The sequence below is a fragment of the Hyaena hyaena genome, unplaced genomic scaffold (assembly GCF_003009895.1).
Source record: "Hyaena hyaena isolate Hyena2069 unplaced genomic scaffold, ASM300989v1 scaffold_306, whole genome shotgun sequence".
In the NCBI taxonomy this organism is placed as follows: Eukaryota; Metazoa; Chordata; class Mammalia; order Carnivora; family Hyaenidae; genus Hyaena; species Hyaena hyaena.
In genome coordinates this window covers 168,077-183,560 of record NW_024080935.1, presented here as the reverse complement: position 1 = coordinate 183,560, position 15,484 = coordinate 168,077, and the positions used below count along the sequence as shown (strand labels likewise).

At 51.4% G+C, this 15,484-nt stretch overlaps 1 protein-coding gene across 3 annotated transcripts in view; it reads left to right on the top strand.

Moving 5' to 3' along the window:
* The window catches only part of GSG1L (GSG1 like), a 204,653-nt gene that overhangs the window by 66,516 nt on the left and 122,653 nt on the right, over nt 1–15,484 (top strand). For all 3 annotated transcript variants that reach the window (XM_039247843.1, XM_039247842.1, XM_039247841.1), the window contains exon 2: nt 7,424–7,471. In XM_039247843.1, coding sequence (XP_039103774.1) covers nt 7,424–7,471 — 48 coding nt within the window. The remainder of the gene's footprint in view (nt 1–7,423; nt 7,472–15,484) is intronic.

The window sequence follows — 15,484 nt, the reverse complement described above, 5'->3', positions numbered from 1 at the left end:
AGGCTCCCTTTCCTTGCCTGCCCCTCTGGGTGGGGGGAAGTGAGCATGCTCTCCACAGTTCTAGCCCCTCACCCCATCCACATTTCTGTGAATAGTCCTTTCACTCAGCTGTCTTCAGGGAGGGTCCTTCGGGGTGCCATCTATTTCCTGCCAGAGCCTCGACTGGTCCAGATGGCCAGGAGGTCCCTTCTGAAAGGGCACACCCTCTCTAGGTTACCCACTGGCTTGCCTCAGTCACTGCCGGCCATTGGGATCTCATGAGTTGGCCACCCTTGCATTGGGGCTGGGTACCAAGTCTCACCTGTTGGCCACCTGCCTCAGGGCAAGGTGCAGCAATGAGGACGCCATACAGGAGGTTCCCCTTTGAGGCATGAATGGGTGTGAAAATACACTCTTGCTTCATACAAGCAGGGAATCTCCCATGACTTTATTTCACGAGTCTAATGGGACTGATTCAGGGAGAGATTCAGAGCCCACATAACTGAGACTCCCGGCCCGCCCTTAGGTCATGGGCAGTTTTCAGAACCATTGGGAGCAACTGCTAGTTTCCTCCTGCCCCTCTTCTCCCCACTGCTGATGGTTTCCTGGCCCCATAACTAGGGTGCAGATTTTTGTTACACCTGTGACCCCTGACTTTGATGTCCAGCTCTCTTGGGTTGGTTTCCTGGAAGGATCTGACATCTCCTTAGGGGGCTGTGGACGTTCTGCAGTGCATAGATCCCCCAAAATACGATTCCCCAAAATACATTTCCCCTGGTGCCTGCTGGCTCTGCCCTCATCCTGCACAAATTCTTTCTTTCTGTCCCCTCTGCACAGTGGGGCAGCATTATCCTCCGGGGGGCCCTGTGGGAGCACAGTGGGTCTTCAGGGAACTCTCCTTCCTGGGGAGGAGATGCTCTCTTTCACCTTCTTGATTCTTAGCAGCTGACCAGGTGCCAAAGGGAATAGAATGGGAGGTAGCGGTGGAGAAAGCGCTCTTCAAGGAGCAAAGATGAGGCCCATATGAGACAATGCCCATGAGCTTGGGGGAGACAGCGGACAGTGCAGGGCCACACCCCGGACACAGAGCCACGGGGAAATAGTACAGCCCTGCAGCTGCCATGTGGCAGTGTGGACTCCTGCCCACTGACCTGTCCTAGCTGTACCACCCGGTGGCTGGCACCAACCTTTCCGATCTACTCTGTTATAAGCACTATAGAAACAGTAGCATTGGTGGTTTCCACTTTTTATAGGTAGGGAAACGGAGGCACCGGGAGCTTAATGTTGAGTCACACGTGAAGTAAGTGATGCAGCCAGGTGGCACCCGGGCTGGTCTGGCTCTAGAGCCTCTGCTCTGAGCCCCACTCCCCTCCTCCACCCACCACGATGGTGCGTTGTGCATCAGGCTGGTCTTTCATTAGACTGCAGAGGCCATGCCCCTGTGTGAGCCGTGTGTGATGATGATGATGATGATGATGATGATGATGACGACGATGATAGCCATCATCTCCTAGGCACCCACTCTAGGCATGATGCCTAAGCTCTGTGCCCATGTCAAGTCTTTACAGCCCCCTTACAGGCGCTGTACCCATTAAACAGTCAAGGAAATCAAGGCATAGAGAGACTGGGGACTCATGTGGCAGGAAATGACAGGGTCAGGATTTGAACCCAGCTCTGATGATCCCAGAACCTAGGCTCTTGGCCGCTCTGCTATCCTGCCCTATCTCAAGCTGTTGCTTGAAGGAGTGTCCATTGAGATAGCATGGGTCATCACTAAGATGACTTACTGTTGTTTTTCTAATTTGAAAATAGATATTTTTACAAATCAGATTGGAGTGTAAATTTCAGCTTAGCTGCATGTTGGAATCACCCAGGGAACTTTTAAAACCCCACTGAAGTTTAAGGCGCTCACTGATCAATTAAAGCAGGGTCTCCACGAGTGGGACTTGGGCTTCCCAGGGCTAAGAACCACTTAAATTGGATGACCTCTAGAATCCTTCCCAGCTTTCTTGTTCCCCAGTTCACAGAAGATACACTGCCATCAGGTGGCAGTAACACACCACAGCTCCATGGTTTAATTGACAAGCCTCAGTCTGAAGAGATAAAGTGTACTTATCTTTAGTTTTATACCCCAATTAAATCCCTTAGTTAAACATACCAACTTAATGATAATTGACAAAGATGTTTTAAAAGCTACTTCTAAAAGCAATGAGGCAATATGGTAGAGTTTGATATCTTTCTCACAAATGGTTAGCTGACTTTTATCATGGAGACCAAGGGTTCGGAGAAAAAACTTCCTTCTGTGTTTGGATTTCAGCTATTAGACCCATTGACCATTGAACGATCCAGTCTTTCTTACGTCATTACTATGATTTTTCCTTAACCTTCAGCATTGCCCTGCATAGGCAGTGTGGGCCAAGTCTGGCCACCTCTGCTCAAACGTCTTCTGTTCAGTATTGTCCATGGAAGCAGAAGCAGAAGTGTAAGCTCCACTGTATTTGGCCCCTGGTGGATTTTCCCTGTCTGCACTAAGATATGTTCTCAGGGGATTCCTTTCAGGGTCTGACATCTCCACACAGTGGGAATGGCTAGTTGCATTAGGAAATTCTGACATAGTACATTGGACTAGATCACTGGAAAAATGTTAGGGGATGGAGTTTGGAGCCTATAGACCGGGGCTGAGTCTTGCTCCATCCTGCCTTGAGCAAGTCACTGAAAACTCAGAGCCTTGGTCTCTAACTGGGGATTCTCAGAGCCACATCATTGCAGGTTATTCTAAGAAACTAGGAAGAGGAGGAGTATCCTCAACCTGACAAAGATTCTATGAAAAACCTACAGCAGACATCATACTTACTGGAACAAGAGTGAATGGTCCCCCCCCTAAGGTCAGGAACAAGACAAGGGCATTTATTTGCTTTTGCTACTTCTATTCAACGTCATGCTGGAGGTTTTAGCCAAAGCAGTTAGGCAAGAAAAAGAAAAGACACTGAGATCGGAAAAGAAGAAGTAAAACTATTTGTATTTGTGGATGGCATGATCTTGTATAGAGTAGATCCCAAGAATCCACTAGAAACTATTAGAATGTAGAAGCACCTGAAGCAAGATTGCAGGGTACAAGGTCAATACACAAAAATTAGTCTTATTTTTATATCCTAGAAGTGAACAATCTGAAAGTGAAATTAAGAAAACAATTCCATGTACAATAGCACCAAAAAGAATAAAATTCTCAGGAATAAATCTAACGAAAGAAGTGCAAAATGTATATTCAACAAACTACACAACATTATGAAAGAAATTAAAGAAGATCTAAATAAACAGAAGGACATCCCATTTTCATGGATTGGAAGACTTAACGTTATTAAGGTGGCAATATTCCCCACATTGATTGACAGATTCAGTGCCATCCCTGTTTAAATTTCAACGGGCTCTTTTTTTTTTCAGAAATTGACAAGTTGATTCTAAAATTCATAGGGAAATTCAAGAGATTCAGAATAGCCCAAATCATCTTAAAAATGAAAAGCAAAGTTGGAGGGCTCACTCAATTTCAAAACTTACCATAAAGTTATAGTAATCAAAAACAGGGTGGTACCAGTAATAAGGATAGACACATAGATCAATGGAATAGAATTGAGAGAACAAGATAAACCTTCCATTTATAGCCAATTACTTTTTTTAATAGTTTATTTATTTTTGAGACACAGAGACAGAGCATGAATGGGGGAGGGCCAGAGAGAGAGGGAGACACAGAATCCGAAAGAGGCTCCAGGCTCTGAGCTGTCAGCACAGAGCCCGACGTGGGGCTCGAACCCACGAGCCGTGAGATCATGACCTGAGCCAAAGTTGGACGCTTAGCTGACTGAGCCACCCAGGCACCCCAGTCAATTAATTTTTGATAAGGGTTCCTCCCAGTGCTGGAAGGATCAGGGGAAATGGGGATTGCCTGGTAATAGGTACGGCATTTCTTTTTGGGGGTGATGAATGTGTTCTAAAGTTGATTGTGGTGATGGTCACACAATCTTGTGAATATACTAGGAATACACTTAAAAACTTTATTTTTATTTACTTTTAATTTTTTTTTAATTTCTGAGAGAGAGAGAGAGAGAGACAGTGTGAGCGGGGGGCGGGGGGTGGGGTCAGAGAGAGAGGGAGACACAGAATCCGAAACGGGCTCCAGGCTCTGAGCTGTCAGCACAGAGCCCGACGCGGGGCTCAAACCCATGAACCGTGAGATCATGACCTGAGCCGAAGTCGGACGCTTAACCAACTGATCCACCCAGGAGCCCCTATTTACTTTTAATTTTTGAAAATGTTTATTTATTTTTGAGAGAGAGAAAGAGAGAGGCAGAGTGTGAGCAGGGGAGGGGCAGAGAGAGGAGACACTGAATCCGAAACAGGATCCAGGCTCTGAGCTGTCAGCACAGAGCCCGACACGGGGCTCAGACTCACAAACTGGGAGATCATGACCTGAGCCGAAGTCAGAGGCTTAACTGACTGAGCCACCCAGGTGCCCCTAAAAACTTTTAAATTGTGTACTTTGAATTGGTGAACTGGGGTGCCTGGGTGGCTCATTTGGTTAAGCGGCCGACTCTTGGTTTTGGCTCACGATCTGGCGGTCCATGAGTTCAAGCCCTGAGCTGGGCTCTCTGGTGATGTTGCAAAACCTGCTTGGGATTCTCTCTCTCTCTCTCTCTGTCTCTCTGCCCCTCCCCTGCCATCACACCCTTGCTCACTCTCTCTCAAAAAAAAAAAAAATCAGAAGAAAAAGATAAACTTCTAGGTGATTAAAAATCTTAATATTTAATGTTAATGTATTTGTCTTTAACTGATACAGTTGTAAAATATAATTTTTAATGTAATTTAACTTCTTTATTTTAGAAGGAGCCCAACGGGCCAAAGTGCCTAGGACCCACAAAGTCTGAATGTGGCCCTGGGTGGTGTCGGTTTGAATTTGATCAATAAAGTTTTCTCTCACCAGATTTTGAGGAAACCATAGAACGTTAAAGAAAGTGTGAAACAATTCATTCAAATCCATCCATTCTGGCCTGCTCCTGTTCTTCTTTCTTCTTCTTCTTCTTTTTTTTTTTTAACTCTCCTTTCCAGTTCTTGGCTGTCAGCAAACATCTCTTTCGACGGGTTCTAATCTTAGTACCTCTGACTTGCTGTGTGGCCCCGGTTGGTCATTCTGTGGCCTTGAGCCTTATTTTCTTCATCTGTGAGGGGAGGTGAGGAGTTGTAACTCAGCATAGAGCCTGAGGGAGGAAGCAAGCACGAGGGAACCACCATCCAGCCACCTGTGGCCTCATGAATCTTTGGAAGGGGTGACATAAATAAGACAGGAATCTACTCCTTAGCTTGGCACTCAAGGCCTTTTGTGATCTGGCCCCCACCTTCCTTCTCAGCCACATCTGTCAGCACACCCCTTCTCTGCCTTTGCAGACAGCTGGAAGGATGTTCAGAATCCCATAGGGACCTCCAGGGACCTCCTTAGAGAAGAACTTTGGAAACATCAAGCAGACACACGCAGTGTGAATGCTGGAAGCTTCTAGATCTTTTTTTTGCCCTCCAACCCACATTTGTTCTATTCTGACACAAAAATCTATATCCTTACTGGGATCAGCAGTAAAATCCTTAAACCAGGCATTGCAAGCTGACCCTAAAAGTCATCCAAGCCAGTGTCCCTGGGGCCGGCTGGGTGGCCTCAGTGAGGCCGGGATGGGCGGGGACTGTGGCCGACTCAAAGGCTCATCCCCTGTTGAGAGGGCAGCATCTGCCCAGCCCCTGTGACTGTTGCTGGGTGCACTGGGGGCCCAGCACAGCCGGCGTTTCTGATTCTTCATCCGCACATGCAGGCAATGTTTTTCCCTACGTTAGGATCCTGTGTGGGTCGAACAAAACGTGTCTGTGGGTGGGGCTCCAGCGTGTGCTACCTTTGTGACCACAGGGCTGAGGGCTAGGCCATGTGTCCTCGGTGGTCAGCACAGTGCCCAGCAGCAAGGAGGCCCCGGCAGACACTGAGGATTTGCGGTTTGTTATAGGCGTAAGGTTTGGGTGTAAGGCTTTCACTCATTCGTTCATCCGTTGGTTCATTCATATACTCCTTCAGCAAATACTTAATTTATTATGTACTCACTAGGTACCAGATACTGTTTTAGGTGATAGGGGTTCATCAGGAAGAGAGATGGGTAGACAGGGGAGGGACCTCTGGAATATTAAATAGATTAGCTAGGAAGCATAAATCATTCAGCTCTCTGAGGGAAAAAAGCTCCATGTAGAAGTAGCAGCATGTGCAAAGGCCCTGAGGCAGGGGTGCACCTGGCACATTTAAAGATCAACAAGGAGGCCGATGTGGCTGGAGTGGAGCGAGTGAGGGGGAAGCTCGTAGGAGATGAGGTCAGGGAGGTGATGGGGTCAGATTTCGTAGTGAGGACACAGTGAGGACTTGGGTCCTGACCCTGAGTGAACTGAAACCACAGGAGCGTTCTGAACAGAGAAGGGACACGATGCATCTTAGGTTATAACAGGATCCCCTGGCCACTGTGTGAATACGGGCAGAGACAGAGACACCCAAGGGAAGGCTGTTGTCCCACTCTAGGCGGGAGGTGGTGGCTGGAGCCGTGGAGGGGGTAAGTGGTTGGACTCTAGAGGTACCGCCAAGCCAGAGCCACAGACTGGATGTGGGGGCGTGAGGGCAAAAGGCTGATGCTGAGGTTTTGGCCGGAGCACGTGGGAGGCTGGAGTTGCTCTTTCCGGAGCTGGGGACGTGCTGCGGATGTGGGGGGCACCCTCGTGGCGCTGACGACTCGTGGGCCATCCATCCAAGGGTCATACGCAAGAGGTGGAACTATCAGGTGACTGGACGTCGCACAGGAGAAGGCCAAGGTGCCATCAGAGCGGAAGTGTGTTCTTGGTGTAGGGACCACAGCGCATGTGGGAGCCTCGTGGTGGGCGAAGCCTGAGGAGTGTCGGGGCTGAGTGCAGGGGTCCCTGTCAAGGAACTCGGCCTTCATTTCTCGGGGGGTCATCAGAGAGTTGTGTGTGTGTGTGTGTGTGTGTGAGACGTGATCAGAGCTGTGTGTCTCCAAAGCATCCCTCCGGCGGCAGCGGCGAGGAGGCCCGGGGAGCCCCGCGGGGGGCTGCCCTTGTCCTGGTGAGCCTGGAGGGACTGGGGGCCGAGGAAGGGGACTGCGGGCTCGGGGCAGGTGTGAGCGACTGGGCTGGACGGGTTGGATCAGGAGGTGAGAGCGAAGGCTCCGTCCCCAGTGTTCAGCTAAGTTTGCAGATTCGCTGTCTGCATTCCTTGGGGACACTGACTTTCCGGGCATAAAGGTTAGCGACGCTCGGGCGCCACGCCTGCTTGGCGACAGGGCTCCGGGGAGGGCAGAGGCGAAAGCCTGAAGCCCTCGCTGCTTCTCGCATTCTCAAAACCCTTCTTTTCTTTTCGAAGGTGAAAAATGTCGCAGCTTCATTGACCTGGCCCCAGCATCGGAGAAGGGTAAGTGTGGCCCCCACTCAGGTGTGCGAGCCCGGCGCCCTGCGGAGATGCTTCTTGGCCAGGTGGCTTCCCGAAGCCCCATGAGAGCGTATCCTGCAGGTCTGAGTTTCTTAAGCTGTTGGGAAGGGGACGAGGCTGGTGGGGCTATTATCCCGTCGCCTCTCCCGCGCCACTCCCCCCATCCGCCCCCCGAGTGAGGTGGCCCTGAGAGTCATTACCCTTCCACCTTCCCAGCGTACAGCAGGACTTCGGGGAAGGTAGGATGGGTGGGCGGAAGTTGGGGTCAGGTTGGACCAGTGTTGGGGGCACTGCCTTCAGCGTAGGCTTGACCTTGGGGGCAGGAAGCCAGATGCCTTGTGTCTGTCATCTCAACAGGTGTGGGGAGGCCCCAGTCACTGTGCAGAGATGACTCCCTGGTGCGTGGGGCCCAAGAGCAGAGATTCTGAGCCCTGGTGATGCCCAGATAGGAGGGTCGGGGGCCGGCCACAGCCTGCGGGTGTGCCGAGCATGGCACCCAGGATTAAGTTCAGACACAAGGAATGGTGATTCACGGAAGCCGCCCTCAAAGGACACATGTGCTCTGCTTTTATAAAAGTTTGAAAGTAGGCAATCCAGGGAGGCTCTCAGGAGCCGGAACCTTGCAGACCCGCTCCACCATATCCGTGCCTTTGTCTTTTTTTTTTTTTTTTTTTATTTCTAGGAGAGAGAGACAGCATGAGCAGGGAAGGGTCAGAGAGAGAGGGAGACACAGAATCCGAAGCATCCGTGCCTTTGTCCTCATGGTCTCAGGTGGCAGCTGGAGCTCCAGCTCTCACACCTGCCTTCTGGGCAGCCGCTTAGAAGGGGGCAAAGGAGAAAGGGCCAAGCTTGCTCGTCAACTCCAAGCTTTCTAGGAGCTGCTTACAGCACCTGCTCACGTGTCCTTGGCCAGAATGTGATCCCAGGGCCAGACCCAGCTGCAAAGGAGGCTGGGAAATGAGATCGCTATGTCAGTAACTATGTGCTTAGCGAAGTCAGGAGTTTTGTTATTACAGAAGAGCAGGAGAATGGATGCTGGAGGGCGCACTGCCGAGGGAACGTCGCGGTGCGGCTGCCTCCCAGCCTGCCCTCCTCTGCCCCCAGGGATGATGGCTGCCGGGAGAGGGAGGTGTGCTCTGGTTCTGGGAGTCAGGATGGGGAAACTGAGGCAGAAGTCCAGTGCTAGAAACTGTCCCAATCAGGGGGATCTCGGAATGCCTGGCTCGGGGGAAATGCTGAAGTCCGGGGCTTGTGGCCACTCGTGCCCCTTGCCGGTGGGGCTGGGCTGCCCGGCAGCGTCTGGGGGTTTGGGGACGGGAGCCTCTGTCTTTGACCCATCCCGGGTGTTGGCAGAGGGGGTGTGGGCGATGTGTGTCAGAGAGGCTGGTAATGTTCCTGTCCCACAGACCCTGAGGCAGGGACCCTCTGGCTCAGGAGGAGGCCCAGACACCCCCGCCGAACAGGCTTCTGCAGTGGGCATCTCCTCGGTTTCCCCCTCGGCTTCCTGGTGGCTTCCTGGTGGCTGTGCCGCATTTGGCCACTACATGTGGCCACCCCTTGAGTTCTGAGCTGAGCAACCAGGCCCCCAGCTTCTAAACTGAGGTCGGGGGGGGTCCCTGGGTGGCTCAGTCGCTTAAGCGTCTTATTCTTGGTTTCGGCTCAGGTCATGATCTTCCAGTTTGCGGGATCGAGCCCCACGTTGGGCTGTGCGCTGACAGCGTGGACCCTGCTTGGGATTCTCTGTCTTTCTCCCTCTCTCTCTGCCCCTCCCCCACTTGCTTCTCTCTTTCTCTCTTTCTCAAAATAAATAAACTTAAAAGAAGTCTAAATTGAGGTCAAGAAGCACTAGGGATACTACTGGATAATACCTAGTGGACGTTCACTGAGCGGTTCCTACATGCCAGGCACTCCATGGGCATTAATGGAGAAGCCTCCCCGCAACCTTGGGGGGCTGGCAAACTCGCCCCGCTTGACCGATGGGGAATCTGAGCCTTAGAGACATGGAGCCACTTACGTCTTGTGTGGGGCGGAGCCCATGCCTCAGCCCCTCTGTCGTATGGCCTCTGCAAGCCCGTGCCTGGGGGCGACCCCTCGGGACAGCTCCGCCCATCATCCCCAAGGCCTTGGAGCTCCGGGCTCAGCTGTGCTCCACAGCGGGCCACCAGGAAGCACGGCCTTTGTATGCGCATGTAACTGTGTGTGTGTGTGTGTGTGTGTGTGTGTTGGGCTGAGGCTGGGTGGCACATGCACGATTAGATGCTCCCGCAAGTACGCACATGCCTGTCTCCTGTGTGGACACGCACACTCGGTGGTGGCTGAGCATACACGTTTGTGTGCCCATGTGAAAGTGTGTGTGCGTGTGTGTCCTTGTGAGCATGTGTGCGTGTGTGTCCATGTGGGAGCATGCATGAGTGTACGCACGTGTGAACGTGTGTGGAGTATGTACAGGTTTGTGTCCATGTGAGCCTGTGCATATGTGTCCAAGTGTGAGCATGCATGCGTGTGTGTCCATGTGAGCACGTGCATATGTGTCCAAGTGTGAGCGTGCATGGGTGCGTGCACATGTGAGTGTGTGGAGTGTGTACATGTGTGAGCATGTTCATGTACGGCAGCAGGCAGGTGTTCACGCCTCCCCCTGGAGGCCGCCAACCTTTATTCTTGCATCTTTTGTGAGGACGCAGGGCCCCCGAGAGATGGTATCTTTGTGCTGTTTCCCTCGGGGCTGGTGGCCGTGTCCAGGACCCCCGGGCTGTGTGCATGTGTGTGCATAAAAATGGTTATAAGGGGCTGAGTGGGCTGGCTTTGCTGCCACGCTGAGGAACGACTTTTGCATCCTCCCTGCCTCTCCGGCCCTTCAGCTGTCCTGTCAGATGGGCGGGGCTTGTCGCTTAGCGGCTGTGATCTCTCCCCCCTCACTCCTCCCCGTCCTGTGGGCCCTCCGGGGATGCCTGGGGGAACGTGACGCTTGTGAGTCTGTCCCTTGACTCACCTGACAGCCCGAGCTGCGGAGATGGAGCACTGGTTCCGGCTGAACGGCTGAACGGGGAGCCGGGGAGGGTGTGTGAGGCCAGGTGTCTCTCCCGCAGCACACAGAGCTCCTGGACTCACGTCCCCGCACCGGCTCCCTCTGTGACTCCCCTTCTGGTCTGCCAGATATGGTAATGATCATGACGCTCACACCAACTGGCTTTCCTGAAGCGCTTACCACGTGCCAGGCACTGTTCTGAGAGCTTTGTACACGTTGGCGCATTTTAATCCTCATTTTACAGGTGAGGAAACTGAGACATAGAGAGTTAACTGACTTGCCCAAGGTCATACAGGTAGGACGCTGGGTTTGAACCTGAGCCCTTTGGCTCTTAAATGCCCAGTCCTGCTGAAGAGAGAGGCCTTCCAAGAATCTGTGAGTGAGTGTGTGTGTGTGTGTGTGTGTGTATGTGGTCAAGGGTCAGTGTGTGTATGTTTGAGCAGGTAGTACTGTGAGAGCATGTACACGTGTGTCTCATGTGTATACTTTCATGCCAGTGGATGAGCAGGTGTGAGTGTTAGGGCGTGTACATGTGTGCACAGGTGAGACTGTGCACGTGCACAGAGGCGTGGATGTGTGTGTTTGTGCTTGGGTGCACTTGTGCCTGTGCATAGATGCATAGATGCATGGGGTGTGTGAGTGTGTGAGTGTGCAAGGACGTGTGTGCATAGATGCATGGGTGTGTGTGCACATGTAGGTGCAAAGATGCACAGATGTGCAGTGTATACATGCATGGATGTGTGGTGTGTGTCCACGTGTGAATGTGCACACACGGATGTGTGTGCTTGGGCATAAATGCACAGCTGTGTGTATGCACATGTGTGCGTGTGTGTAGATGTGCTGCGCGTGTCCCTGGGTAAGCATGCATGGTTATGTGTGTATATGCACACGGCTGCATAGATGTTTGCATGCATGTGTGAACGTGGGTGTGTGCTGGGCGATACTCCCCGTTCCTCCCTCACCAAGACCTCTGAGCCAAGTTCAGGGTGTTCTCAGGCTGGGTCTCCCCTTCTTTCCTTGACACCCTTCTGCCTGGCAAACCATAGTCACGCTCTGAAGGCCCTTCACAAATGGCACACCCTTTTTGCCGTTTTCTCCAGTACCCTCTTGCCCCCTGCTTCCCGACCCTGTCTCCTGGAAAATTATTTGTCTGTCATCAGTATTTTTACCATGACATGCATTTTTTCTTAGTTTGTGCCTGACCATTTTAGTTTTGTGCTTCACATGGGAAGTATCTTTTTGTTTTATACGAGCCTAAGCCACATCCATTTTTCATCTGGATTCCTGCCACAGTCTCTTAACTGCTTACCTCCTTCCATGGTTGCCCCTGATTCACTCATGCCAGAGTGATCTTTTTAAAGCATAAGTCACTTCATGTGAATCCCTGTTCAACACCCTCCCCTGGCTTCCATCTCAGAAAAAGCGGACGTTCTCGTCACAGCCTGTAAGGGGTGTGGGGGCTGGCCCCGTACCTCTGGAGCTCATCTCCGGCACTCTCCCCTCCCTCACCGCACTCCAGAGCTCCCAGATCCTTACTGTTCCTTGACTAAGCCAAACTAGTGTGTGCCTCAGGACCTTTGCACTTGCCATTCCCTGCTCCCGCAACACTGTTTGCTCAGCTCTCTGCACAGCTGGTACCTCCTCGTCATTCAGGTTTCAGCTCAAATATCCTAGCCTCAGGGAAGCCTTCCCTGGGCATCTGCTGATGGCAGCCCTTCTTCCCGCTGAGTCCCTCGGCCCCCCTTCACGTCACTTCTCACTGCCTGCAGTGTATTCAGTGCTTGCCTCATTAACACTGTCAGACCCATGAGGGCAGGGTGTTTGTCTCCTTGGTGATTCACTGTGTCCCTGCTGCCCAGGGGCGAAGCCTGACGCTGATAGGTGCTCCATAATACCTGTTGAGTGAATGAAAACTTAACATGATTTTAACAGTATACACTCTTGTTATAAAAACTACAATAATTTTTTTGAAACATTTAAAAAGTTTATGTATTTTTATTTTTTTAATGTTTATTTATCTTTAAGAGAGACAGAGATAGAATGTGAGCAGGGGAGGGGCAGAGAGGGAGACACAGAATCTGAAGCAGCTCCAGGCTCTGAGCTGTCAGCACAGAGCCCAACACAGGGCTTGAACTCACAAGCCGTGAGATCATGACCTGAGCCGAAGTCGGACACTTTAACCGACTGAGCCACTCAGGCGCCCCTTAAGTTTGTTTATTTATTTTTGAGAGAGAGAGAGAGAGACAGAGAGAGTGAGTGGGGGAGGGGCAGAGAGAGAGAGGGAGAGAGAGAGAATCCTAAGCAGGCTCCACACTGTCAGCACAAAGCCCAATGTGGGGCTGGAACTCGCGAATCGTGAGATCATGAGATCATGACCTGAGCTGAAACTAAGAGTTGGGTGGTCAACCAACAGAACCACCCAGATGCCCCCAAAATTGTAATAATTCATAAATGCTTGAATGAGAAATGAAAGTCTCTTATGAACCCACCTGTTAGATATTCACAGGGGATAGATTTATTAGTCCTTGAAGATAGATAGACAGACAGACACATATATCCACATATACTTACACACACATATATAATCATGAATTGCTTTTCGTATCAATACATAGAAACCACCTTCATCTTTCAGAACAACTATATAATATTCATCACACAGAGACAATTTATGTAACCAGTCCTATAGCTGGGCACTCAGATTGGGCCCTCCCTGCCCTTCAGGCCCTTGGGATCGTAGTCGAATAATAGTTACCTGAACACATATCTTCTCCGTCAAGGGACTGGGCCTTCTGACAATAGTACTTGTTTCTTATTTACGTCGGTGCCTTGGGAGCTCAGCCCAGCTCTGGAGCCGCACTGACAGAATAGAGGAATAGGATTCGAACCGAGGTCTGCCCAGCAGCCCATGGGAGGCAGAGGAGGAGGGTGAACAAAAGATGCCTGACCGTCTTCCGAAGACGTGATGTGCCAAGGCAATTACACAGCAGTGCCCGTGTGTGGTGAACTTGACAGTGAAAATGCAGAGGGAACACTTAATGCTTTCTTGTCTTCCTCTTCCCTCTCAAAATCTCGGTCTCTTATTCACTGGGGCGAGCTTCTCCTACCACATCATTGGGACCAACGTGGTTGACCTTCAAACCTAGTGCTGTGGTCAGCAACACCCACCATCAAGGCTGGGTAACGAGCTGTCCCGGAGCTCAGGCACATTCAGCATTAACTTTTCGCTCACACGTTTGTGGGTTGCCTTGGTTCTAGGATGTGACCTGGGCTCGCGCCTGTTCATGCACATTCATTCTGGGCGCCAGGTAGACGGGACAGAAATGCAAGGCGCCTAACTGCATGAGCACATTCTACATTTTTGTTTGCATTGTGTCTGCTAACATCCCATTGGCCAAACCAAGTCACATGCCACTGCCGCCATCAGCGAGGCAAGAAATACATTACCCACGTGGGGACCCCTGGGCCCGACCATAGGCCCCGGGGATGCTTAGCAGCTGGTTGTGCTGGAGACGGCTCGGCCAGATTTCTGGGCACACGTGTGTGTATGTGTGTGATGCTCACTGATTTGCTGGCCAAGGGCTCCCCTGGCCGTTGTCATCCCAAAGTGACCTGTTTATTTCTCCAAAGGGGACCCACATGTTCGGGTGGGCTTCCTTGCCAGGTACCAACTGAACAGCCTCTGTATGCCCTTTGACGGGACAGACATTTCCTGAGCACCTACTATGTGGCAAGGTCTAGACTAGGCTTTGACGGTGCAAACACGAATGAGGCAAAAGACTCTGCCCCCCGGGTGCGGGAGAGAGCTAAGGAAATGGTTGGCAGACGTCGCGGAAGGGCTCTGACAGAGGATAAAGAATCCCCCCTCCGCTGGAAAAGGTCGAGGGGAACACGATTCCGCCACCTCTGGTCCCTGTGGAGAGTCCGGGAAGATGTTTGTGTTTCCTTTACCCTGTTAACAGGGTTCCCCGGTAAGGATCAGTCCTAAGCCACCTGTCAAGGTGTGATGTGGGGAGAGCCCCCAATTCCTAAACCCCAGCAGGGGGAGGGACTGTCACTGCAAATGAATGAAGGAACCAGTTGAGCCCCCTGTGACTCATAGTCGCCCTCAAGCCTGCACGCATCCGCTCCTATCTGCTCTTTCTCAGTGCCCATCCATGCACCCAGTGGGACACAATTCAGCAAGGGGAAGGGACAGCCTGCAGCTCCTCACAGTACCGTAGACTTGAGCAGAAGCCAGAATCGCGACAAAACATCCTATAATGCTTCCATTTCTGTAAGACTGGAAACAGGCGGAATGAGTCTATACCGTGAGAGGGCAGGACAGTGGTTGTCCTTGAATCCTGGGTGGGGGCGTGTGGGGGGCCCTGGAAGCTGGCGACGTTCCGATTCTTGGTCTGAGTGCTAGTTACATGGGATATGTTTCGTTTATGAAAATTCACCGAGCCGTTTACTTGTGATATATGCGCTTTTTCTGTCTATATGTGATGCTTCAAGAAAAAGTCAGTTTCCCGCACTGAATTCTAAATGATCCTTCGGAAGTGAAAATCCAACTGAATCAGGACTCGGCTTGCACCCCTTCCCTGGCTCCCGAACTTAAATATCCTGGGATATTTGGACATGGGGTTCACGACCCTTGGGGATCTGGTGCTAGTCTGCTCTTCTCACTCAACTTCCTGCGTCTCTGATGTGGACCCTGAACACCAGCCCTGTCTTGAATATATTTTTCTTAAGCTCTCCGTCATCTGTCATGCCTCTGTGCCTTTGCATGTGCTGTTCCTTCCATTTGGCCTGCCTTGTGTGCCGTGGAGAACTTCTATTTATCCTTCAAAACCCAGCTAAGACATGACGTTTTCTGAAAAGCTCCCCCTGAACCTAGAGATACCCACAGTGACTGATCCCAAGAGCACCCATCATTCTGCATTGAGATCATCTTTTCCATCAGACTGGACACTCCCAGCGGACAGGCA